Source organism: Medicago sativa, chromosome 1, assembly GCF_051527215.1.
Source record: "Medicago sativa cultivar Bolivia chromosome 1, Bolivia_mono, whole genome shotgun sequence".
In the NCBI taxonomy this organism is placed as follows: Eukaryota; Viridiplantae; Streptophyta; class Magnoliopsida; order Fabales; family Fabaceae; genus Medicago; species Medicago sativa.
In genome coordinates this window covers 31,281,475-31,308,383 of record NC_140749.1, presented here as the reverse complement: position 1 = coordinate 31,308,383, position 26,909 = coordinate 31,281,475, and the positions used below count along the sequence as shown (strand labels likewise).

Genomic DNA, 26,909 nt, shown 5'->3' with positions numbered 1-26,909 from the left:
CTCTTGCAGTTGTGCTTGAGCAGGAAGTCTCTTGCAGTTGTGCTTGAGCAGGAAGTCTCTTGCTTGTGTGCTTGAGCATTGGAAGTCTCTTGCTTGTGTGCTTGAGCATTTGTAATCAGATATTACTCATAGTGAAATCTCCTTGGAAGTGCAAGGGGGACTGGACTACTTCCGGATTGTGGAAGGAACCAGTATAATTGCTTTGTGTTGTTCTTCTTCTCTCTCTCTCTGTTTTATTCCGCTGCATTTAGATTCTGATTATCACTTCAGAAGCTGTCTCACCTAGCTTCTGATCAGTGTGTTCAGTTTTTAGGAGAAACGAAGAATTTTTCTAAAACACAATTCAACCCCCCTTCTTGTGTTTTTCTCACCTTCACACCACACATCTCCCGCCACCAACCCAACAACGACTACCGCCTTCCTTCAACCTACCCCCTCCTCACCATACCGAGCTTTTAAAACTCGATACCACAACCCCTCCTTTTCCACCAACATCCTCCACCACCACTTCCCCAACAATGATAAATTAAAAGCTCCCACCCTCCTCACCCCCAACCCTCCATCTTCCTTTGGAGTACAAATAGACTCCCAATTAATCCAGGTTATTTTCCTATTATCCTCACCACCCCCCCAAAAAAAAAATTAAAAATAGATTCGATAGAAGAAATTATACCTGCAGGGGCTTTGAAAAAGGAAAGAAAGTAGACCAGAAGAGAGGACAGGACAGATTTCAGAAGAACTAGAAGACCTCCGTAGGAAAGAAATTTGTGATTCCACGACGACAGGCGCGTGACAATACGCTCAACAACAGGTTTCCAAAAGGAGATTTTCCTAGAATCACCACCGATAGGCATACCCAAATAAACAAAAGGAATTGTTCCCCGACGACAGTTCATAACCAATGCCGCCTCCGACAACCAAGATTCTGAAATGTTTACACCCGTCAACATGCTTTTGTTAAAGTTAACCTTCAAACCCGAGATCTCCTCAAACAATAGCAGCAACACCCGCATTGTACGAACATTTTGCCAACTCTTTTCTCCAATAATGATTGTGTCATCCGCAAACTGAAGGTGAGTAAGTCGCACATCACCAAGATGACCAACACCATACCCTTTAAACAATTCGGCCTCCACCACTGCTTGCATGAGAACATTGAACCCTTCAGCAGCCAAAAGAAACAAAAACGGGGACAAAGGATCACCCTGGCGAAGTCCCCGCTCAATAGGAAACTCTGCCGTCGGACAGCCATTAACTAAAACCGACGCCGTTGCGGTACCTATACACTCAAAAATCCATTTTCGCCAGAGTTTAGGAAAGTTCATGTTAGCCATTACAGAGTCGAAGTAGTTGAAGTCGACAGAGTCATACACTTTCTCGTAGTCCACTTTGAACAAAAGCAATTCCTTATTCATGTGTTTAGCTTCATCGACCACTTCATTTGTAATCAAGATACCGTCTAAAATTTGCTTCCCTTTGACAAAAGCAGATTGAGATTCAGAGACCACACTACCAACAACTGTACGAAGTCGATTAGCCAAAACCTTAGCAAGAACCTTATATAAACACCCGACCAATGAGATAGGCCGAAAATCATTGAGCCGCTGAGGACTGGTCACCTTTGGAATTAAAGCTATAAAAGTAGAATTCAAACCTTTCGTCAGCTTCCCGTTCCTATGAAATTCGACCATGAAACGCACAACCTCATCTTGCAAAATATCCCAAAATTGTTTTAAAAAACCAAAACTGACACCATCCGGACCCGGACTTTTATAACTATCACAATCCCACACTGCTTGTTTGACTTCCTCGGGTGAGAAAGGTTTCGTCAAATTTCCTGACTCAGCCCAAGATAACTTGCGAAACTGAAGACCATCCACAACTGGTCGGCTAGTCCCCAAGGATTTAAAATGATTAGAATAATGATTGAAGACAGCCGCACGGATATTATTCACCCCTTCCACACTAACACCGTCGACAGACACCATATTTATAGCATATTGTGCATCTTAATAATGATGCTTCATAATATGTTGAAAAGGGAAAACCATGAGGAGGAACCTGAGCAAGAGGATGCATCAAAAGATCTAGAGGTACATAATTCTCTAGTAAGTGTATCCTCTAATTTAAGCTATGTTTAGATTGATGGAATATGATGGAATGGAGTGGTAACTAGCTAAATTTCATTGTTTGGATTTGCAAAAAATGACGGAGTGGAATGAAATATAATGGAACACATTCCATTCAATCCTCATATTTTTCATTCCCTCCAATTTGGGGTGTATCCAATGGAGTGAGCTTCATGATAAAAATAATACTTTTTTACCCCCATCGTCAGACCATTGACTCTTTCTCTACAGTAAAAAAATTCATTCTTTCTCGTTTTTAATTCGGCATGCCATTGTTATAAGCTTCTTCAATGAACATAAAGCTTGCTTATATGTCCCTGAACTCAAACAAGAGCTAACTGTAGGCAAAACATACAACAACTTATAAGTCAGACTCATAATTTTTGGGTTTGCCAATATGTGCAAAATGGTAAACGAAGTAGCATTATATATTTTTCTGAATAAAGAAGTAGTAGATATATAGGATCAACGTACTCAACAACTTTAATTTTTAGAGTTTCTATGGGTATACTTTTCTTAAGACAAATTCGATTGGTAAACAAGAATGTTTGATTTGGAGATTTTATTTGATTAAAATATAAATTTATTTTTAAATTAAAATGACATTCCCAGTTATTTTTAATTTGTGTCTTATTTCGGTTTTTTTTTTTATTCCAATTATGTTGAAGGAAATAAGATTTTAGCAATAATGTGGTTTACATAATAATAGTGTTTTCTTAAATAAGGGTAAAAATAACATAAAAATGTTATAACTTGTTCCGTTCCATTTAATTTCCAAACAATGGAATGAAAATATCTTATAGAATATCCAAACTTTGTCTCATTCCACTCCATTTCACTCCGTTCCATTCCATTCTATTCCGCTCCGCTCCGTTCCATCAATCCAAACAGAGCCTTAGGTTGTGGTACTTAATTTCGAAGAGTGGATTCTTGATTGCGAATGAGGTTGTGGATGAATCTACGAAGAAAAGAGTTGGTTTGTAAAAGGCTAATGAATCTGTTGATTGTTATTACCTTGATTTTATCAAGAGAGAGATGAATTTCCTTTAAAATGATCAGGTGTTGGTTAAGTACAACCTCAACATATGTTCTTGTAAATGACAATTGACTGATTAGTTTGTAATGGGTTGGGTCGGGTTACGGCAAGGGGGTCAATTGTCCCCTTTCCTCTTTCTTATTGCACCTTCTTATTTTTTTAAGGTGATCAAGGCTGGAAAACGTTTATGAGCTTTAAGTGGTTAATGACAAATCTTTTTGAGTTACTCATCTTCAGCTTGCCAATGATAAGTTGATTATTAGAAGAAAAAAGTTTGTGCAATATTCGTACCATATAAGCTACTCTACTACTTTTCAAGTTGCTAAATTTTCACAAAAGTCTTCATGTTGGTGTGAGTGTCAAAGCATCTTGGTTGAATAAGGCCACCTTTGTGTTGAATTGGAAGGTGGGGGCATTACCTTTCAAATATTTGGGTATGCCAATTGGTGATATTCCTAAAATAGTGTCTTTAAAACTCTGGTTGAACAAATCAGAGAAATATTATCTTTCTGAAGATGTCAGAACTTATCGATGAATGATCGCCTAATTCTTTTGAAAGCCGAAGGAGCCGGACCATATTTCTTTTTGTAGACCAAAGGAGGAGATATATGAAAGGTTGATGGATCCGGCTCCTCTAACGTTGCATAGAACCATTTATCTATGTCAACAACTTTGATGTAAAGTCGTGAAATAATAAATTTAAAATCTTTTTGTTAAGAGACAAACACATGACTGATTTTCATATAAAATGGTTTTAACTTTTAAACTTGAAAGAGAAATCATAAGTTACAATAGTCATAATTACATTTAAATAAGAATATCATTTCAATTTTTCTATTTCTAGAAACACTTTTTAGAAAATTTATCCAAACCCATAACCTTTGTTAATCGTTGCTTTTCAAGAACTAATGGTGTATGATTGATGATCTCTTACGTATAAGTATAGATCATATAACAATTGAAGATGACAAAGGAAATGAAGTACCATATGATACTCTCATAAAGTACTAAAGTAACTACTATTGATTTAGTCACTAAAACTCAACCAATTCATTAACAGGCACAATTTCTCCACTGGAAAGAAATACCAATAGAGTTGTAAAACCTTAATAGCTTAAGTTCTAAATTTGGCTAGAGAATACAAAACTAACCAATGTATACAATACAATACAATAGAATACAAAACGGATAATATAGCTTACTGCAAGAACTCTCTTGGATCAGTAACATAACCGGTCAATGCAGATGCTGCAGCTGTATATGGTGAAGCCAAATATATTTCACCTTCCCTGTGTCCCATTCGCCCCGGAAAGTTTCTATTTGTGGTTGAAACACAAACCTGAACAACCAACACATCAGCAATGGAAGTAATTCAGATGCTCAATGTCATCATTTATATAGAAAGCATATAAATGCAATCAGCAGTCATTTGTCAAATATTCACAAGCAGGACATTATCAACTAGCCGAGTGAGACATTAAGAACGGCACCACAGTTCTCATTAATTACAAAGAAACGGTTGGTTTCACTAGCTGTTGATTTTTCTTGCTGAACGGTTCAATAAGGGTGTGTGATGATTTCTCTTAAAAATTACAAAGTGATTGTCATTTCAACTAGGTTGGCACCACAACCACAAAAAAGCCAACAGCACACCAAAAATATATTAAAAGATGCTAGGAAAGAAGCAGGGAACTTGCCTGAGGTTCATTCATGCGGGCATAAGTATCTTTCGGGCCACCCAAACAAGCACCACAACTAGGACTAGCAGGTGTATCACAACCAGCTTCTTCAAATATCTGTGAGCAAGTCTTACCACCAGATCCAGGGACAGGAAGACTATACACGTCCATCCAAACCTGAAATTCCATTAATAGAGCATTAGAAAATATTCATCTACCATAATTTACCATGCAAATTTATTAACAGATGTAAATCAACTGCTACAAAGATATATGAACATGAAGTTTTTGCAGACCTTCTGTGTTGCAGGGACAAGAAATGTGGGAACTTTGACCTTTTTACCCTGCAAATATAGATATCATGTTTTTCATTAGCGGGAATAGTTGTAAGATTTGTACCAGACATTTGCACAAAAAATCCATAAGCATAGGAAAAATTTCAAGTCCAACTCCAACATCTTTTTTTGGTGCTGTTGATGGCAGAAGGCCTAAAATCCACCATATAAACACATTGGGGCCTATGGCCACCATAGAAGGCATCCCTTCACAAGTTGCCTATGGCGGTGGTCGAAAAATCCACCACGCCATTCCGCCGTGGCAGCGCCATGGCCACCAATTGAAAATACTGCTTTTTTCAAATATAATATCATAGATATGCAATAGGAAAATATGATGCATACTGATGCTAGGAAAACTTTTGCAGCAGCCATGAAATCTTCTGTTTTTCCACCCGTACAAGATCCTATGTATACTCTGTCAATTTTCACATCCTTGCACTCTCTTGCCAAAGCACGGTTATCCGGTGAATGAGGCTGCAACATTGAAGTAATTACATTAGTTGAGGAATATAGTTACCGCGTCAGACAGTAACAACATCTTGATCAAAGGAAATGCAATCAAAGGACTAACCTTGGCAACCAGTGGCTCCAATTTTGAGACATCAAATCTATACTCAGAAAGAAATCTAGATTCCAACAAAAAAACAGTATTAGTAATGAATAAAACCGATTACCAATGGATACTAATATTTCTGTTGTCATATCCAGTTTTTCTCCTGTATAAAATATCAAACACTGGTTTTCCTTTACGTTGTTAATTTACAAGAGATGCATGCTAAATATAATTGTGAGAAAACAAATGACATGCACATAAGCTCAGTTTGATAAATTAAGCTCATATGCAACATGGGAATTCAACGAAGTTTTTATAACTTGAACTACAGCCATAAAGCCCCCTTTTTAAGATGTTATTTGATTGATGATGAGAAAATAAGTGCAACACAAATAGTAATTATGCTCCCATAGGGTCTTCTTACAATGATAAATATTTGTTGCGTTGTTTTCTACTAACAGAATGGCATTTATAAACCACCGCTTGCTCATCAAATTTATCAAGTTAACAAATTAAATTTATCAATTCAAAGTGATAGATGGAGCATTAGATATTCCTAAACACTGAATATAAAGGGGGGAAATAAAAAGAAATTGAAATCTTTGTCTACCTTGCTTGCTGGTCACTATATACTGGTTCATATGGCACAGATGTCTTGCCCTAAAAATAAAATGGAAACAACATTAAAAGCAGTGCCGAGTAGGACATGAACGCAATATGCAAAAGGGAAAGCAACATTCAAGGGAAATTGCACATACAACACCATGTCAATACAGAAAAACTTATGAGATGCCATATTCAGCAGGCAAGATTAATTACAGCAAACCAATAATAAGAAAAATATGACACTTTCGCCACAATACATCATAACAAAGATTACACATGATAGATAGAGATCTAACTGCTAAACTAAAGAGCTAAACAATTACATAAGTTGATCACTATGCCATTGAGGTAGAGCCTGTTTGGATTGGCTTGATTTGAACACTTGCGAGACTGTTTAAGTGAACTTATCGAAACAGTTTATGGAATGTTTATAAGCTGTTTTCAGCTTATTAGTATAAGCCCTCTAAGATAACTTATGAAAACAGCATATATGAAAACTGTTTGACTTCATTTTATTTTTTGTTATAAAAACAGCTTATGCATAAGCGCTTACATGAAAAAAGCTTTAAATTAAGTTGTTTATCCAAACAGGATCATAGTCTAAAATGCTTTGAATTATTCTATACACTCAAGAATTTATGAGATATTTACTATATATTCTAACACTCTCAAGGTAAATCATACCAAGTTTTAACCTCATTATTACTAGTGAATCACAAAAAGGAAATAACATACATATGAAGAACGCTCTACAAAACCTAGCTGAAAATATAACTCAGCGAGACGGTTGTGATGATCATCAGCCTGACCAAATTCTAGGCAAGCAATCCAGCAAAGTAAAAAACCAGCATTTCTCCAAAACAAGCACTTAAAAGCTTCAAAGAGCAAGAAAACATAAGAGGCCAGAGAGCCAATAAATTTGGAAACTTAATGGTTTACAGATAGTGGTAGCTAATGAGAAGAGAAGTCACTACTGGTATCATTCTTATGTGAGAGATCACCACTACAGCGTTAGTCTGAGGAAAGGGAAGTCACCACTAGTTTGTTGCTTTGAACGGAGCATGTGCCTCTGGTTTTCTCAATGGGTGATGTTGAATTGTATACTATTAATTATGAGCGTGTATAACATGCTGTTGGTATAGGTAACATATGTGCGTCGTGAGGTTGGATTAGTGTTGTTGATCGCGGATTGTGGAAAATAGCAGTTTGTTCAAATTTCATTATGCAACAGAGCTTTAGCACCACCATAGTCACTATTTGACAACATTTGTACTAAATAACGTATAGTAGAACAATAGCGATTTGTTCAAAATCCACTACGCTATAGCGCCGGTGTAGCAGCTATTTAATGACAATGGGTTGGATGTTAGTTGTCTGGGGCTATTCCTATTTATTTCGCTTCTTTCTATTAATGTATCTCAACTTGTGGTACATCTTTATAAATAAAATTTTGCTTTTTTTTTTTGCTTGCAACTGGAAGACCAAAGAAACGCCCAACAAATCCCAAAGGCACAAACTATATATAACTACCAACAGGAGTGTCAAGAATCAGTCCAAGCCAACTGAAGATAATAATGGACGAAGAACAAACCTACCAGATATGAGCATCAAACAAAGAAGAAAATAGCCGAAGGGACCTAACAGACATGTTGAGGTGTAGAACAGTGGTGGTGGGGCTGAACAACAGAGATGGTATAACAACGCAAACAATTGTGACCGTGGAAAGAATGAGGATTTCATGCATTCCCACACACCCTAGATAAATAGGATGTGGTAATCTAAGATTGTAGACACAGAAAGAAATGGTCGCTCAAGAAACTGAGGGCAAATGGATGAGAAGAGACCAATTAGAGATATCTCTGCTCTCTGGACACACCTTCAAACACAAAAATGCAAAGCTCATCATATTTTTGCAGGTAGCACATGGTGGCATGTTGAAGCTAAAGTGGTGGTGCAATTTCAGGCCCTCTCAATAATTTGATTGCGTCTAGAACTAGTCTTTAGTCAACACTACTACACAACCTCGCAAAACAGGTTTGTGAGATGAGGATTGCCCTAACTTATAAACACATGTTCAAGTCATCTCTCATGCAATGTGGGACTCTTTAACACACCCCCTCACACCCAACACTATTGGGCTTGGTGGATGGATATAAATGGTGGGTCCGATAGCGGAAACGTGATAGTAGGTGGCCCGAGGGATCTTGGAGGAGGTGTTGGGGTGAACACAAACCCGGCTTGTGAGATGAAGATTGCCCCCACTTATATCAAATGTTCATGCCATCTCTCATGCAATGTGGGACTCGAATAGTTTATAAAGGTAAGGAGTGAATGGAGTCGGTACATTATGACTCCTAATTCATATCTATAAGGAAAACATATCACAATAAATACAATAAAATGAAGTAATCACAGAAAAGAGTTCAACTAAGATACTCTAATGTAGGGCTGAGCAGAAACCGTTGACCCGCCCGAAACCTGATAGAGAAATAACATGACTGGTCGGGTTCAAATGGTTTGCGGGTTAACAGTTCAAGTTTCAGTCTTGCATGGGTACTAATGGGTGGATGTGGTTTTCAGAATTTATTTCGTAGAAATCCAAGCCCAACCAAACACTGACATATTTTGTACACTGTTTTACACTACCTTATCTAATGACAGCATTTTGACGTCAAAAGAAGTATGACAAACGCATAGAAAAAGCAAACCTATAGTTTCATACCCGTCATTGAGACCCACAAAAGCACATGGCATAAATTCTTAAATAATTAAAAATTAATTTCAGTACCAACCAGTATTCCTTAATTTCAATTATTATTATATTTAGTAAATAAAAAAGCAACTTGTTGGTCTTCTTGAGTCATGTAGAGAATACAAAGTCTCGTCTCTGCTACGTCACATTCTTCCGCGATAAAACTCCAAGTTGCCACCATCAAAATATATCTCCCATCCCATATAAGAGAAACGTCAATGTTTAACACTGCCATTGGCCCATACTGTGAAACTCTGCACTGACTGCAAAGGAGTTATTTCATTTGGTATGACGAATTCGAGCCCGAACCCTCCCGATGCTCTACCCTACTTTAATGTAGGGGGTTTGGCATGAAGACAAAACGGAAAGGAACAACCTGATTTGTGACGCTCTCTTTGGTTCCACCCTTCTTGATGGAACCAACATGTACCACTTTCCTACCATTTCTATTATGTTTTACTTTTCATTGCACCAAACACAGAACAAAGTCCACAGTTCTGTTTCTGTCCATTACTATCTACGGAACGCTGCCTAAACCATTCTTAAATACAATAAAGAATTCAAGATATTATCATATTGTGTGATAGTATATGTTCGAACAATGTCTATTGCTAATTTAAAAATAAATCACTGATATGAAGTTCAAGTAAAATTCAAACAATATAATTTCAGTGCATCTACTCAATTGAACAAACCTCAAGATATTTATATGTAATGCTATCTGGAGGAATAACACCATTCTTTCCTCCAGCTTCAACAACCATGTTGCACAATGTCATCCGTTCTTCCATCTATCCAAAAGGGACAAGTTATCAAAACAACAAAAATAAAAGAGATTAGAAATTGAAGAAACGTTGAGAGTTGCATTACGGCATAGCAAAACATCTTTACTTAGCATACTTACGTTTAGACTTTCAACAGTTGAGCCAACAAACTCCATTGATTTGTAAGTTGCACCAGCCACACTTATTTCACCAATAATCTGTAAGGTAAATGATTCACTCATGTAAGAATGTAATCTCCATATTGCTAATGTATGCAAACAAGCTAACTAAAATCCAGGACACTTACTTGCAGAATCAAATCCTTGGCAAGCAAATAACTTGGCATTTCTCCATCCATTACAAATCTCAAAGTTGGAGGCACCTGCATTAATATGGAATATATAAGATAAATAAAAAGGTATTTTCCATTTGGGTTAATTATGTTTTTGGTCCCTACAAAATTGCAACCTTGTAAGTTTAGTCCTTACTTAATTTTAATAGCATTTTTAATCCCTACAAAAAATTTCTACACTCAATATTAGTCCTTACTCAATCCAAATTTGTTTAATTTATGCTTAAACTCTTAAGTTTTTCAACAATTTTTTACAGGCGTGTTAAGAACGTTATTAAAAGGTCCTCCGAAAAAAATATCGCAAAAATTTGATTTCTACGTCCATATTTTTGTTACTTATATGTAATATCCCGCTTAAAAACACTGTCAAATTATTTGTTAGTTAATATCATTCTTGAGACGTAAGTAAGGGTGAAATGAGAATTTCACATAAGAAGATTTTTCAAGACCGTATAATATCATTCCAACGGACTTAAGGAGTTAAAATGGTTACGAGATAATGGAGGGTAATTAAGTTATTTCTCTTGAGGGGTAATTTGGTCATTTGGGGCATAAGATTTTTTTTTAGTAATTGGGCCATTTTTCTCCCACTTTCTCCAAGCTTCTAAAGGATTCCAAAAAAAAAAAAAAAAAAAAAAACATTTTCCTCTTTTCCTTCCCTCACTCTCGGCTCTCCCCCACTACAACTCCATCTCCACTAAACTTCCACTTTCCTTCAAGATTATCATTAAACAAGATTAGAATCATGATTTAGATACTATCTTAAACATCTAGCAAGCTTTCTACCCTCAATTTTTCCCTCTTGGCTGCCCCTTTTTCCCTTGTTCCACTCTTATGGTTCATTTTTGAAATTGGATCAAGAAGCTTGTACAAGCTAAAATTCGGGTATTGATGTTAGTTCTTATGGTGTGCAAATCTTTGGATAGGAGATAGAAGTTAAGCTATAGCTTTGGCTATAAAATTTTGAAGTGGAATTTGGGGTGAGTTTCTAATAAGCTTGTTTTTTTTAGAAGTTGTGATTGTTAGAGAATGAGATGATGTTAGGAGTTGGAATTAAGAATTTATTAGGGATTAATGAATGAATTATAAAATTAAGTTATTACATAAGTGATTTTGAAACTATTATGCATGTTTGGATGGGTAGAGGTGATTATAGTTGGATGTTATGGTATGAGTGTCAAATTCGTATGGTCTTCATTTGGCTCGTATATGCTGCTGTGTAACCCATAATTGAGTAACTATTGGATTTTTGGATTCTACACTTAATTCCCTTCAGTTTGGATATAAATTTTGTATGTTTTGGATTAGGAACGGACTCAGAAAACGCATTTAAAGTTTGTAAAATTTTACTGGAATTCGGTTACGGGTTCTGGGACAGGACTCCACTAAAACAGTAATAACTTTCTCTCTGTAACCTGGAATCATGTGATTTTTTAATGCTATGGTTAGCTAACAAAATTACGGACGTTTTAGTACTAGTTTCACTAATTTCGGTTCAGTATTGAGGTCTGGAGACAATTTTGAAGTATGAGATAGTAGAATGGTTATTTCTGAATTAGTGTATCCTAAAATCTCTTTTATGTTAATAAGTATGTTTATGCTAGTATAAATGTTGGAGGGAAATTCTGTCAAGATAATTGATGTATATAATTGTAGAAATGATTTGAAAGAAAATTTGAAATGCAATCTATGAGTAATATGCTCACAGTGAATTATAGAAAGTCACAGAAAAATGGAAATGATGAGAAAAATTGAAATGAGTAACATGCTCATAGAAAAAGAAAGAAAGAAAATATGAAAACTCCGTTTGCTACAACGAGAGATAATGTAGCCTATGACGTACGGGTCATAGTACTCCGTTTGCTGCAACGAAGAGATAATGCAGCCTATGAACAAATTGTTCATAGTATTTTAAAATTGATATCCGTTTGCTGCAACGAAGAGATAATGCAGCCTATGAGTAACACACTCATAGTAATTATAGATATTCCGTTCGCTGCAACGAAGAGATAATGCAGCCTATGAACCAAATTGTTCATAGTATACCGTTCGCCACAACGAAGAGATAATGTGGTATATTTCCGTTCACCACAACGAAGAGATAATGTGGTATATTCCGTTCGCCACAACGAAGAGATAATGTGGTATATTCCGTTCGCCACAACGAAGAGATAATGTGGTATATTCCGTTCGCCACAACGAAGAGATAATGTGGTATATTCCGTTCGCCACAACGAAGAGATAATGTGGTTTATGTATAAATAATGAAAAGAGATAAATGGTGAAATAGTTTATATTGAGTGGTACAAATGAGATAAATATTTTATATTGATGAGATAATTTATATTGAATGGTATCAATGAGAAAATAATTTATATACTTTATTGATAGTAAATTCACATCATGGAATGTGATGATAAAGTATAAGAGAATGTGTCAAATTTCAGTAGTTTTGTACTTTAGAGAAATGTATTAACATAAAAATTATGTTTAGAACGAGTTAGCTACGAATAAATATTTCATGGGTATTTTATCAACAGTTGGAAATGAGGAATTTTAGTTATGAAACTCCGGCTTAGTTAGCCGAAATTAGTTATTATCGGAAAAGGATCCGAGACATACTCAGATAAGTATGTCAAAGTATAAGTTATATCAGAATACGATATATTGAATATATGATCGTGATTGATATGATTGTGGTGATTAGGATTATATTTGTTATATGATTTGTTTATTGTTGCTGAAATGAATTTTAGGATTGGTGCCGAGCGGAGCATTGCTTCCTCTGATGCAATGGGGAGAAAGGACTCACTTTATCCTTGTCATTGTTAATGGATTTCATGAGGTTCCATTCTATTATATGGATATTGCCATTAGTTTAGATTTTTGAATTGATTAACGTTAATATTGACGCATCTTGATGATCTAGGAAATGATTATAGATTAACGTAAAAGTGTATATATGAAGTATATAATAGTAATTTTGAATCAAAAGTATTTATCTAATAGGATGTTTTAATTTGAGTTGTACAAGTAGTATGAAAATAAAAACGTTATTTGGAGATTCTGGCTGATAGAACAGATTTTTAAAACAGGATTTATATCTTGGAAATGTTGAAAATACAGAGGAAACTCTGTCGAAATTTCAGTGAATATTTCTTTGAAATGAAATTCAAATTGGAATTTTTTTTATTTATTTATTTTAGTTGTCAAGTTCGATTAATAGGCTTGCCGGGCTAGAATGATCTAGTTCGTGCGCCGGTCACGATGATTGTTTTTGGGTCGTGACATTATATCTTAAACTTTTGTCGTTTTAAAAAATTCATATTTAATTTATTTCATGTTAAAAAATTATAGATTTTAGTAAATGAACCTTTCATAGTGTTCTAAACTTGTATAAAAAGAATCGTTAAAAAATTTAAGAGTTTAAGGATAATTAAACAAAATTTATTTTAGCAGGGACTAAAATTATAAGTACATTTTTTTTTGTAGGGATTAAAAATGCTATTAAAATTAAGTAAGGACTAAACTTACAAGGTCGCAATTTCGTAGGGACCAAAAACATAATTAACCCTTTCCATTTTTGTAAGCTTCAAGAAAATCCTTAATTTCTGATTCTCTATTTCGTCCAACATTATCTCCAATTCTTTTCCACATAACAACACAATTGCTGTTTAAGGGTAAAGCGGGAATTTGCAACAGATGAGATCACACTCCAATGGGGAGTTATTCAAGTCAAGATGTTATTTTGTCAAAGTTGCTACCAATCTTGTTCCATTGTTACTATCTACGTACATATACATTATGGTAACAAAAATGTCCTATATTTATTTTGATATCACAAGGGGACTGTTTAAATGCACGCAGAACCCTCTAAGGCATAGATATTAAACATAGACTAGACAGCAATCTAGTCGATAAATTGAGCCACTAGACCAATAGTCCAACGACTATTGGTTGTAGACAAGTTTGAGCTTTAAAATTAAATATTAATGAACCTAATGCTCAATTGAAAACCTTCCTAGTTGCAAAGGGTAAGCATAAATTTAAGGTGTAAATATACTGATTCTTTCTTTTGTATAGTTGACATCAGTTAATCTACTTTATTTCCTTGGATACCTCTCACAAAAAGTCCCTGTGTCAGTTGGATGTTATGAACATATTTCTTCATGATGACTTACAAAGAAATTAACTACGAAGAAAATACAAAAGTTTGTTGCTCAGATGCGATCAAGAACATGTGTCAATCAAATAAGTCATTTTATGGCTGAAAGCTGCAAGGAATTTGTTCAGTAAATTTATATATGTAATGTAATCTTAGAGTTATGATGGAAAAGGAACAATAGTGGTTATATCAATGTTTAGAAACATTCTGAATGAAAGCTGCACTTTTTATTGATTGTTTATGCAAACCGGTGTTCACAAGAAGCTAGGTTATACTTTTCAAGCCAGGTTATGCTGAGAAAGTAAAGTACAGCAGTGGCCTTTAAAGTAAAAAAAATCATGCTATAGGAACTCTGAGCAATGACATTATAGAACTTGATGAAACATAAAATTACCTTAAGCAAAAGCTTCCCCGCACCCAACACAAAACCGGCATCAGTATTACCAATCCCTGTTGCAAATTGACCAAATGCTCCAGCAGTACAAGTGTGAGAATCAGTGCCCAAGAGAACCTGCAGAAAGAACCTAATTAGCAAAACATGAATCAAATTCTATCTTAACAAATGAACAATACTTCATTGTTCTTTCGTTAAACTAATCGAACCTCTCCTGGCCTGCAATGACCTTCCTGAGCAAGAGCGATGTGGCAAACACCTTTGTAATCTGGATTTACCTGCATTAACATTCCATTACCAACGATATCATTCATATTAAAATACTCTTTATCAATTGAACAAACCAAATCTATATTGAAGAAATCATAAGAATGCATACCTTAAAATTACTGAGATCTTTAATATCATAAAAGTACTTGATATCTTGCTCATGGCAGAAATCTCTGAGTATGTCAACATTGCGATTCGCACGTTCATCGCTTGTGAATATATAGTGGTCAGGTATTATTACAACCTTTTCACGATCCCAAACCTACAAAGGAACAACACAGTCAAGAAATCAAAAAACTTAGATCTCAGCATTATAGCATATACGGAGAACGACAGCAGCAAACGTATCGAAACTACAATCCTCCTATGAATCACATGATTTATAATCCACAATATTTTTTCTTTATAGCTACTAGATACATGGTTATAAAAGGGCAACCCGGTGCACTAGAGCTCCTGCATATGCAGGGTCCGGGAAGGGGTCCCACCATTTGGTGTATTGTACGCAACCTTACCCTGTTTTACACAAATTGCTATTGTTCTGCGATAGGCCAATTACTACAAAATGTTGTCAAATAGCGGCTATAACGGCCCTATAGCACTGCTTTGCAGATGAATTTGAACAAATCGTTGTTTTTTAGCAGAAATTACATACTCAATTTTGATAAACATCAACTACTACTACCCATATATTTCTTCGGTTTAATTTCATTACATGACTCTAATCCTATCACCTTCAATAACTATCACACAATTCAATTTTCACCAAATTTCCTAACCAATCTGTACAATTCCAGTAAAATCCATTTCCATAACATTAACCAACCACAACAAATCAAAAAGTTCCAAAACTAAGACATGCAAATCATAACTACCTTAGCATCCTGACCAAACTCCTTCTTAAAAATCCCAATAGAACCAGGGCCACAAACATCATGAGTCATCAAAACATCAACATCAACCCAAATATTATCCCCAGGTGTAACATGCCCCTTCTCAGAAGCTTTCGCCATTATCTTCTCAGTCATAGTCATAGCTGTCTTCACCTAAAAAAACCCATCAAACCAAAAACACTAAATCACCAACCAAAACTAAAAAAAACATGATAAATCCAAAAGGGTATTCAAAAAAACAAACTGATCCAGTTGAAGAAGGTTGACGCTGTGTCTGTTGAGGTGCAGCAACAGAACAAGTGATTCTCTTTGAAGCATGTTTGTGACATCGTTGAGAAGATGGTGATGAGAAAGCAGAGAGAGTGAGATCCTTCTGAAAATGAAAATAAGTGTAAAGTTAAGCCTTTTGGGCAAAAGGGGGATGGAAAAACAAGTTTTTTTGGGGAAAATGAGAATGAAGAAAGTACCTTGGTCTGGAAGAAGGAGGTTGAAGGAACAAGAGACGAAGCCATTGATTGATTGATTGATGTTTGTGTGTGTGGCGGCTGTTGTTGTAGTTTTCTGAGATTTTGTTTGATTTTTACTTTTATTATTGTTATTCTCTGAACTGTGTTTGCTTTTTGACCCAGTGTTTCATTTTCATTTGCTTCTCTTCTCCATTTTCTATGTGAGATTTAATTTTTGTGTTTGTGTAAAATTATTTTACACGTGTATATAGTGAAGTATTGTCAATACATTTAATTTAATATATGCGAAAATACAAATGATTTTATTGTACTAATTTTTTTTTTTAACAAGTTTTATTGTATTAATTTATAACCGAGCCAAACCAATTTGATCAACGAACTTCACAATTGTTCAACAGAATCTAAGTTTGATTAATGGATAGAACAATTCTTGGTTAAATTTTACTTACTATACAATTGAATTCTTAAGTTCAAATTCAGTCTTAAACATGCAACAAATTGCGTTTAAAAGTACTCAATTCACAAATTAAAGTGGTAGCACATCATTAAATACAAGTATAAAATAATTTTACATTAACAATGTACAAACTAAACTCGAATGGTATTTTTATAACGTTTTGTACCAAATGTTTAGATGAGGAAATGCATGAACTTCATGAGTTATCAATCAGTTTGCATTTCATGGCTCTTACTCAAACTAGTATCAATTGGCAGAAGGCACGGATGAATTGGTTAAAGGAAGGGGATGCAAATTCTAAATTTTTCATGGTGTTTTCACAAACCGACGGCGTCGGAATACTGTTAATATGAATGTAGATGGAGTTAATATTGAAGGGGTTCACAATATCAGATCAGCGGTCTATGACCACTTTTCTCATCATTTCAAGTCAATAAGGGTTGTTCGGCCTCATGTGGGCAACCTTGCTTTTCGAAAACTATCATGTGCTGAAGCATGAAACTTGATTAAACCTTTCTCTTTGGAAGAAGTGAGGCGGGCTGTTTGGGAGTCTGATAGTTATAAGAGTCCAGGGCCAGATGACATTACTTTTGGTTTTTTAAAAGATTTTTGGGAGGTCGTGAAAGATGATTTTATGAGATTCATCGTGGAATTTCATCGTAATGGAAAGTTGTCGAAGAGGGTGAACTCAACTTTTATTGCTTTGATTCCGAAGGTTACTAGTCCTCAAAGGCTCCATGATTTTCGGCCTATTTCATTAGTGGGGTGTATGTATAAGGTGTTAGCGAAGGTTCTTGCTAACAGATTACGTGAAGTTGTTGGAAGTGTGGTGTCTGACTCTCAATCAGCTTTTGTAAAAGGGAAACAAATTTTAGATGGAATCCTTATTGCTAATGAAGTGGTTGATGAAGCAAAGAGAATAAACAAGGAAATCCTTATGTTTAAGGTTGATTTTGAGAAGGCTTACGACTCAGTGAATTTAAATTATCTAGACTCTGTTATGGCTAGTGATAAGTGCTAAAAAGTGTTAATTTCGTGTTATATTTTAAGCACTTTTTGTTACTTGTTTTGCAAGTTATTGAAGGAAAAGCCGAGAAATTAGCGTTAAATGCCTTATTACGCTTTATATATCTTACTCTATCCTTTTATGCAGAAATTTACCCCAAGACACTGAGCAAAGACCAAAAATCATGAAAAAGTGCAAATTAGCAAAAGCTGGTTTTGAAGAATTCGCTATTAGCGTGTTCCACGCTATTAGCGAAATTGGTCCAGAGAGGTACGCCATTAGCGTACCTGGAGCGAAGCAGAAGCTGGGTTTGAAGAAATACGCTATTCGCGTATATTACGCTATTAGCGTAAAAGCTCCAGAAAATCACGCTATTAGCGTGATTTGGGCGAAGCAGGGCAAAAGGAGCAACCTGGCAGAATCTCATTGGCCACCATTTAGGCCGACCTACTTCGCTAATAGCGTATATGTCGCTATTAGCGTAGGTGTAAAAACTCAGCCCTTTAAAATAAAAGTTTACCTCTCTTTTAGATTTTTACTATTCCATTAGATATTATGTTAGATATTATTTAGATATTATGTTAGATATTATGTTAGATATTATTTTAGATATTTACTATTCCATTAGATATTATGTTAGATATTATTTAGATATTTTGGGCTTGATATATTATATATTATTAGAATTTCATTAGAGAGATAGATAGTTCATATTAGTCTTAGTAACTTAGTTAGTTTTTTATAGCTTTTCTCTTAGTTTTCATTGTAATATCTTAGAGAGAAAATAGGGTAGATCATATGAAGTGAGAGTGATTTTGGAAGTTGGATCCTTATTCCTTTGTTGAGACATCACAAGTGTAATGGTTCCTTCCTTTTCAATCCATCCTTGCAAGGTTTCCATGATGATGTGTAGCTAAACACTCTTTGTTGGGATGAGAGGTACTTGATTCTTGCTAACATGTAATCTTTTGATCTTGCAAAATATGATTCTAGCAATTTATATTCAATATTGTTGTTATTCTTGTGTTAATGCTTTCAATGAGATTCAAGATGATTTGGACACAAACTCTTGAATCTAGAGCTAGAGTAGCAATATATCTTAGGTTATATCATTCTTGACAAGTTTGTTAATCTTGTGATAATCACCATAATCAAGAGTTAAATGCTTTTGGATACTTAATCAGGCTGGACACGGTCGATTAGGTTATTCGATCGACTTTGTTATCGTTTAAGGGATTTGGACACGAATGTTTAAACGATACCTTAGAATTAATTATATCGCTTTGGACACGAAGGATAGTTTAGAATTGATTGTGATAATGTTGTTTATAAAGCTAGAATTCGTATGGATCATTAGTTTATGTGTGACGCTTGGTTAAGAAACGCTACTCCTAACAAGTTTCAATCCTTATTAATCTCATCTTTTACTTTTTGCAGTTAGTTAACATAGTTGTAAATTCAAACAAACAATCACCCTTTTTACTTAGAATGATATTTGATGTTGAAATATCCGTGATGTCGCACTAATCCCTGTGGAGACGATACAAATACTTATCTTGTTTTTGATGCAAAACTACTTCATCAAAATGGCGCCGTTGCCGGGGATTGGTGTTTAGATATCATAGATAAAACGATTGATTTATTGTTTTAAGTATTCGTACATATTCCGTAAATATTTTTCTTTACTTAATAGTTGTTACCACTAACCCCTCTTTGATAAACAAAGAAAAGTTTCTTGTTAGTTGTTTCCATTTCAGATCATCACCTAGACAAAATCATGGCTGATCATGGTTATAACAACTTCTACACTCCACCCGAGTATGAACCATATCAACAGCATCAGCAATATCCTTTTGAAGATGAACGAATGACCAATGTGGAAAATACTTTGAATATCTTCATGCAACAATCCATGATAAACATGCAAAATACCAACCAAAGATTGAGGAATTTATCAATTCAGTTGGAGATGATTCAAGCTCAAATCATGGATAACCAAGCCAACATTCAATCCAATCACGGAGAACATGAAAATTCATCAAATCTGTGTGAGGAAAATGGAGAGACTTTTGAAGAAGGTGTTGATGAAAATGAGGAAGATGCAATAGTAGAGGAATGTGGTGCACCACATGAAATCGAACTTCCTCAAGTAAAGTCATTTACTGAAGAGGACAAAACTGTTGATATTGGAGAAGCAATGAAGGTGACAGAGAAAAAGGAACGGTTACTAATCAAGGAAGACTTAGTGGAAGCAAGGGGGAAGAAAGTGAGCAAGGCTGAAATAGACCGGGTCATTGATGAAATTTGCGCCTTGTTCAAATCAAAGTTAAGGAGGACATGGACTCCACATCATCTGTATCTTAAGTTCATGGAATTCCTCCCGAAAAGAAGGAATACAAAGGATGATGTATTGTCCGTCTCATTTTGGCCACCCTAACGAAAAAGGCGTTGAGCTAACGAAGTTAAACAAGCGCTTGTTGGGAGGCAACCCAACTTGGTAAGTTCTCTTACTGTTAAAATAATGTGTTAGCACTTTTGGTTAATTTAGTACTTCATATTATTGTGGAAGTCTTTTGTATCACTCTTTCTTAATTTCAAATCTCAGATGATTGGTAATGATTCATAGTTGTGATCAAAAGCGCAAAGCCAAGGTACAAGTTTCCAGTTTTTCTAGGTTTTTACTCGAATATGGAACGGGTACTTTGTGTAAATTTCATGTCATTTAGTTCTTCGCAATAATGTGTTTGTTTGTGAACCACTTAGTTCTAGCCTAAAAGTGAGGAAACCTCAAGTGTTTGTACATATGCAAGGAGATCGGATTCATTGTTTAACTCGATTGTGTTATTTTAAATCCAATAATTGTTTTGAATTGTGTGAAGGCATGGAAGTGATCAAGGCACATTTTTTGTTAATGAGCGAAACATACTTGACCACAAATAGCCTACTTTGTGAGAAGAGCGAGTATTTGCTAACCCACTTGAGCCAAATGAATCGGAGTCCTCAATTACGAACTGTCAATTCATAAGCACAATGCTTGATGAATTTGCCTTTAAAACTTTTCAATATCCAGTTCATTTTTGACACACTTTAAGACTCTGATATGTTTTTAATTATTGAACCCTAAACCTTCAATGTTTATTTGTCTCTTTTGCCTTAGAGTAAGGGAACATTCAAATAGGGTGTATTTTGATTCAAGTTGGGGAGAGAAGGTAGATGTAAATCTTTTGTCAAGTATAATGGTGTAATTTTATCTTTGATCAAGACAACATGTTGTTGTAAATATAAAAAGAAAAGAAAAACAATGTGTACATGAAAAGAAAAAGAAAAAGAGAAAAAGAAAGAAAAATCCAAAAAGAAAATAAGTTGTCAAGATCAAAGTTTGTCATGTTTAAGCATCAAGGGTTTGTGATGATTGGTAGGAAAGATTGTGGATTTTAATGGTTGATACAAGAAATGTTTCTCTTTGATAGGCTTTTTGATTTCAATTGCCCCACATATGACATTTCTTTTGTAGCCAAGCCAAGTTATAACCCTCAAAGACCTTTTGATCCATGTTTTCATGCCTTTTGAAATGATATTTGGATGGACACATAACTTGATTGGAATGTTAACTTGATTGCCGGATGTGTGTTCATAACCCCCATTTTTATGTTTTCAATTGTTTATCTACTTTCAAAGAAGTGTGTTAGGCGTGGTTCGTGAATAATTATATTATTGTCTTGAAATATTTGACATGAACTTTGTACTTAGGACTCATCTCATGTTGGTAGTAGAATTTTAGATTAGTTGGAAACTTAGACTTGCCCGCGCATTCACTTTTAAATCATTCGTCTGAGAAAAATTTCAAAACCTTTTGTACTTGTGTCTTGTCATTTACTTGTTTGATCTTTTGTTTGAGGACAAACAAAGAGTTAAGTTGGGGAGAGTTTGATAAGTGCTAAAAAGTGTTAATTTCGTGTTATATTTTAAGCACTTTTTGTTACTTGTTTTGCAAGTTATTGAAGGAAAAGCCGAGAAATTAGCGTTAAATGCCTTATTACGCTTTATATATCTTACTCTATCCTTTTATGCAGAAATTTACCCCAAGACACTGAGCAAAGACCAAAAATCATGAAAAAGTGCAAATTAGCAAAAGCTGGTTTTGAAGAATTCGCTATTAGCGTGTTCCACGCTATTAGCGAAATTGGTCCAGAGAGGTACGCCATTAGCGTACCTGGAGCGAAGCAGAAGCTGGGTTTGAAGAAATACGCTATTCGCGTATATTACGCTATTAGCGTAAAAGCTCCAGAAAATCACGCTATTAGCGTGATTTGGGCGAAGCAGGGCAAAAGGAGCAACGTGGCAGAATCTCATTGGCCACCATTTAGGCCGACCTACTTCGCTAATAGCGTATATGTCGGTATTAGCGTAGGTGTAAAAACTCAGCCCTTTAAAATAAAAGTTTACCTCTCTTTTAGATTTTTACTATTCCATTAGATATTATGTTAGATATTATTTAGATATTATGTTAGATATTATGTTAGATATTATTTTAGATATTTACTATTCCATTAGATATTATGTTAGATATTATTTAGATATTTTGGGCTTGATATATTATATATTATTAGAATTTCATTAGAGAGATAGATAGTTCATATTAGTCTTAGTAACTTAGTTAGTTTTTTATAGCTTTTCTCTTAGTTTTCATTGTAATATCTTAGAGAGATAATAGGGTAGATCATATGAAGTGAGAGTGATTTTGGAAGTTGGATCCTTATTCCTTTGTTGAGACATCACAAGTGTAATGGTTCCTTCCTTTTCAATCCATCCTTGCAAGGTTTCCATGATGATGTGTAGCTAAACACTCTTTGTTGGGATGAGAGGTACTTGATTCTTGCTAACATGTAATCTTTTGATCTTGCAAAATATGATTCTAGCAATTTATATTCAATATTGTTGTTATTCTTGTGTTAATGCTTTCAATGAGATTCAAGATGATTTGGACACAAACTCTTGAATCTAGAGCTAGAGTAGCAATATATCTTAGGTTATATCATTCTTGACAAGTTTGTTAATCTTGTGATAATCACCATAATCAAGAGTTAAATGCTTTTGGATACTTAATCAGGCTGGACACGGTCGATTAGGTTATTCGATCGACTTTGTTATCGTTTAAGGGATTTGGACACGAATGTTTAAACGATACCTTAGAATTAATTATATCGCTTTGGACACGAAGGATAGTTTAGAATTGATTGTGATAATGTTGTTTATAAAGCTAGAATTCGTATGGATCATTAGTTTATGTGTGACGCTTGGTTAAGAAACGCTACTCCTAACAAGTTTCAATCCTTATTAATCTCATCTTTTACTTTTTGCATTTAGTTAACATAGTTGTAAATTCAAACAAACAATCACCCTTTTTACTTAGAATGATATTTGATGTTGAAATATCCGTGATGTCGCACTAATCCCTGTGGAGACGATACAAATACTTATCTTGTTTTTGATGCAAAACTACTTCATCAAAATGGCGCCGTTGCCGGGGATTGGTGTTTAGATATCATAGATAAAACGATTGATTTATTGTTTTAAGTATTCGTACATATTCCGTAAATATTTTTCTTTACTTAATAGTTGTTACCACTAACCCCTCTTTGATAAACAAAGAAAAGTTTCTTGTTAGTTGTTTCCATTTCAGATCATCACCTAGACAAAATCATGGCTGATCATGGTTATAACAACTTCTACACTCCACCCGAGTATGAACCATATCAACAGCATCAGCAATATCCTTTTGAAGATGAACGAATGACCAATGTGGAAAATACTTTGAATATCTTCATGCAACAATCCATGATAAACATGCAAAATACCAACCAAAGATTGAGGAATTTATCAATTCAGTTGGAGATGATTCAAGCTCAAATCATGGATAACCAAGCCAACATTCAATCCAATCACGGAGAACATGAAAATTCATCACATCTGTGTGAGGAAAATGGAGAGACTTTTGAAGAAGGTGTTGATGAAAATGAGGAAGATGCAATAGTAGAGGAATGTGGTGCACCACATGAAATCGAACTTCCTCAAGTAAAGTCATTTACTGAAGAGGACAAAACTGTTGATATTGGAGAAGCAATGAAGGTGACAGAGAAAAAGGAACGGTTACTAATCAAGGAAGACTTAGTGGAAGCAAGGGGGAAGAAAGTGAGCAAGGCTGAAATAGACCGGGTCATTGATGAAATTTGCGCCTTGTTCAAATCAAAGTTAAGGAGGACATGGACTCCACATCATCTGTATCTTAAGTTCATGGAATTCCTCCCGAAAAGAAGGAATACAAAGGATGATGTATTGTCCGTCTCATTTTGGCCACCCTAACGAAAAAGGCGTTGAGCTAACGACGTTAAACAAGCGCTTGTTGGGAGGCAACCCAACTTGGTAAGTTCTCTTACTGTTAAAATAATGTGTTAGCACTTTTGGTTAATTTAGTACTTCATATTATTGTGGAAGTCTTTTGTATCACTCTTTCTTAATTTCAAATCTCAGATGATTGGTAATGATTCATAGTTGTGATCAAAAGCGCAAAGCCAAGGTACAAGTTTTCAGTTTTTCTAGGTTTTTACTCGAATATGGAACGGGTACTTTGTGTAAATTTCATGTCATTTAGTTCTTCGCAATAATGTGTTTGTTTGTGAACCACTTAGTTCTAGCCTAAAAGTGAGGAAACCTCAAGTGTTTGTACATATGCAAGGAGATCAGATTCATTGTTTAACTCGATTGTGTTATTTTAAATCCAATAATTGTTTTGAATTGTGTGAAGGCATGGAAGTGATCAAGGCACATTTTTTGTTAATGAGTGAAATATACTTGACCACAAATAGCCTACTTTGTGAGAAGAGCGAGTATTTGCTAACCCACTTGAATCGGAGTCCTCAATTACGAACTGTCAATTCATAAGCACAATGCTTGATGAATTTGCCTTTAAAACTTTTCAATATCCAGTTCATTTTTGACACACTTTAAGACTCTGATATGTTTTTAATTATTGAACCCTAAACCTTCAATGTTTATTTGTCTCTTTTGCCTTAGAGTAAGGGAACATTCAAATAGGGTGTATTTTGATTTAAGTTGGGGAGAGAAGGTAGATGTAAATCTTTTGTCAAGTATAATGGTGTAATTTTATCTTTGATCAAGACAACATGTTGTTGTAAATATAAAAAGAAAAGAAAAACAATGTGTACATGAAAAGAAAAAGAAAAAGAGAAAAAGAAAGAAAAATCCAAAAAGAAAATAAGTTGTCAAGATCAAAGTTTGTCATGTTTAAGCATCAAGGGTTTGTGATGATTGGTAGGAAAGATTGTGGATTTTAATGGTTGATACAAGAAATGTTTCTCTTTGATAGGCTTTTTGATTTCAATTGCCCCACATATGACATTTCTTTTGTAGCCAAGCCAAGTTATAACCCTCAAAGACCTTTTGATCCATGTTTTCATGCCTTTTGAAATGATATTTGGATGGACACATAACTTGATTGGAATGTTAACTTGATTGCCGGATGTGTGTTCATAACCCTCATTTTTATGTTTTCAATTGTTTATCTACTTTCAAAGAAGTGTGTTAGGCGTGGTTCGTGAATAATTATATTATTGTCTTGAAATATTTGACATGAACTTTGTACTTAGGACTCATCTCATGTTGGTAGTAGAATTTTAGATTAGTTGGAAACTTAGACTTGCCCGCGCATTCACTTTTAAATCATTCGTCTGAGAAAGTTTTCAAAACCTTTTGTACTTGTGTCTTGTCATTTACTTGTTTGATCTTTTGTTTGAGGACAAACAAAGAGTTAAGTTGGGGAGAGTTTGATAAGTGCTAAAAAGTGTTAATTTCGTGTTATATTTTAAGCACTTTTTGTTACTTGTTTTGCAAGTTATTGAAGGAAAAGCCGAGAAATTAGCGTTAAATGCCTTATTACGCTTTATATATCTTACTCTATCCTAATATGCAGAAATTTACCCCAAGACACTGAGCAAAGACCAAAAATCATGAAAAAGTGCAAATTAGCAAAAGCTGGTTTTGAAGAATTCGCTATTAGCGTGTTCCACGCTATTAGCGAAATTGGTCCAGAGAGGTACGCCATTAGCGTACCTGGAGCGAAGCAGAAGCTGGGTTTGAAGAAATACGCTATTCGCGTATATTACACTATTAGCGTAAAAGCTCCAGAAAATCACGCTATTAGCGTGATTTGGGCGAAGCAGGGCAAAAGGAGCAACGTGGCAGAATCTCATTGGCCACCATTTAGGCCGACCTACTTCGCTAATAGCGTATATGTCGCTATTAGCGTAGGTGTAAAAACTCGGCCCTTTAAAATAAAAGTTTACCTCTCTTTTAGATTTTTACTATTCCATTAGATATTATGTTAGATATTATTTAGATATTATGTTAGATATTATGTTAGATATTATTTTAGATATTTACTATTCCATTAGATATTATGTTAGATATTATTTAGATATTTTGGGCTTGATATATTATATATTATTAGAATTTCATTAGAGAGATATATAGTTCATATTAGTCTTAGTAACTTAGTTAGTTTTTCATAGCTTTTCTCTTAGTTTTCATTGTAATATCTTAGAGAGAAAATAGGGTAGATCATATGAAGTGAGAGTGATTTTGGAAGTTGGATCCTTATTCCTTTGTTGAGACATCACAAGTGTAATGGTTCCTTCCTTTTCAATCCATCCTTGCAAGGCTTCCATGATGATGTGTAGCTAAACACTCTTTGTTGGGATGAGAGGTACTTGATTCTTGCTAACATGTAATCTTTTGATCTTGCAAAATATGATTCTAGCAATTTATATTCAATATTGTTGTTATTCTTGTGTTAATGCTTTCAATGAGATTCAAGATGATTTGGACACAAACTCTTGAATCTAGAGCTAGAGTAGCAATATATCTTAGGTTATATCATTCTTGACAAGTTTGTTAATCTTGTGATAATCACCACAATCAAGAGTTAAATGCTTTCGGATACTTAATTAGGCTGGACACGGTCGATTAGGT

The 26,909-nt window shown here is 34.9% G+C and overlaps 3 protein-coding genes across 3 annotated transcripts; 2 read left to right on the top strand and 1 right to left on the bottom strand.

Moving 5' to 3' along the window:
• Positions 1-4,130: 4,130 nt before the first annotated feature.
• Positions 4,131-16,506, bottom strand: LOC146954262 (3-isopropylmalate dehydratase large subunit, chloroplastic-like). The gene is made up of 15 exons (XM_085715524.1): positions 16,399-16,506; positions 16,176-16,304; positions 15,914-16,084; positions 15,148-15,300; positions 14,978-15,046; positions 14,769-14,885; positions 10,165-10,239; positions 9,998-10,075; positions 9,789-9,884; positions 6,346-6,395; positions 5,754-5,808; positions 5,525-5,656; positions 5,141-5,188; positions 4,863-5,021; positions 4,131-4,504 (listed from the first exon to the last, which is right to left on the bottom strand). Exons 1-15 carry the CDS (start codon positions 16,441-16,443, stop codon positions 4,364-4,366), a joined length of 1,518 nt encoding a protein of 505 aa, XP_085571650.1. The 5' UTR covers positions 16,444-16,506; the 3' UTR covers positions 4,131-4,363.
• A 2,993-nt stretch (positions 16,507-19,499) lies between these two features.
• LOC146954261 (uncharacterized) lies at positions 19,500-20,424 on the top strand. Its single transcript, XM_085715517.1, has one exon. It carries the CDS (start codon positions 19,639-19,641, stop codon positions 20,296-20,298), a length of 660 nt encoding a protein of 219 aa, XP_085571643.1. The 5' UTR covers positions 19,500-19,638; the 3' UTR covers positions 20,299-20,424.
• Positions 20,425-23,425: 3,001 nt separating this feature from the next.
• LOC146954260 (uncharacterized) lies at positions 23,426-26,211 on the top strand. Its single transcript, XM_085715505.1, has 2 exons — positions 23,426-24,284; positions 25,852-26,211. Exon 1 carries the CDS (start codon positions 23,565-23,567, stop codon positions 24,222-24,224), a length of 660 nt encoding a protein of 219 aa, XP_085571631.1. The 5' UTR covers positions 23,426-23,564; the 3' UTR covers positions 24,225-24,284; positions 25,852-26,211.
• The last annotated feature ends 698 nt before the right edge of the window (positions 26,212-26,909 follow it).

Excerpts from the sequence above, each read along its gene's own strand:
- LOC146954262 (XM_085715524.1), bottom strand. The coding sequence starts at position 16,443 with ATGGCTTCGTCTCTTGTTCCTTCAACCTCCTTCTTCCAGACCAAG. Across the intron at positions 6,396-9,788 it reads TTACATATAAATATCTTGAG|GGCAAGACATCTGTGCCATA; the intron begins GTTTGTTCAATT and ends TTTTATTTTTAG. Across the intron at positions 5,809-6,345 it reads TATAGTGACCAGCAAGCAAG|ATTTCTTTCTGAGTATAGAT; the intron begins GTAGACAAAGAT and ends GTTGGAATCTAG.
- LOC146954260 (XM_085715505.1), top strand. The coding sequence starts at position 23,565 with ATGGCTGATCATGGTTATAACAACTTCTACACTCCACCCGAGTATGAA.
- LOC146954261 (XM_085715517.1), top strand. The coding sequence starts at position 19,639 with ATGGCTGATCATGGTTATAACAACTTCTACACTCCACCCGAGTATGAA.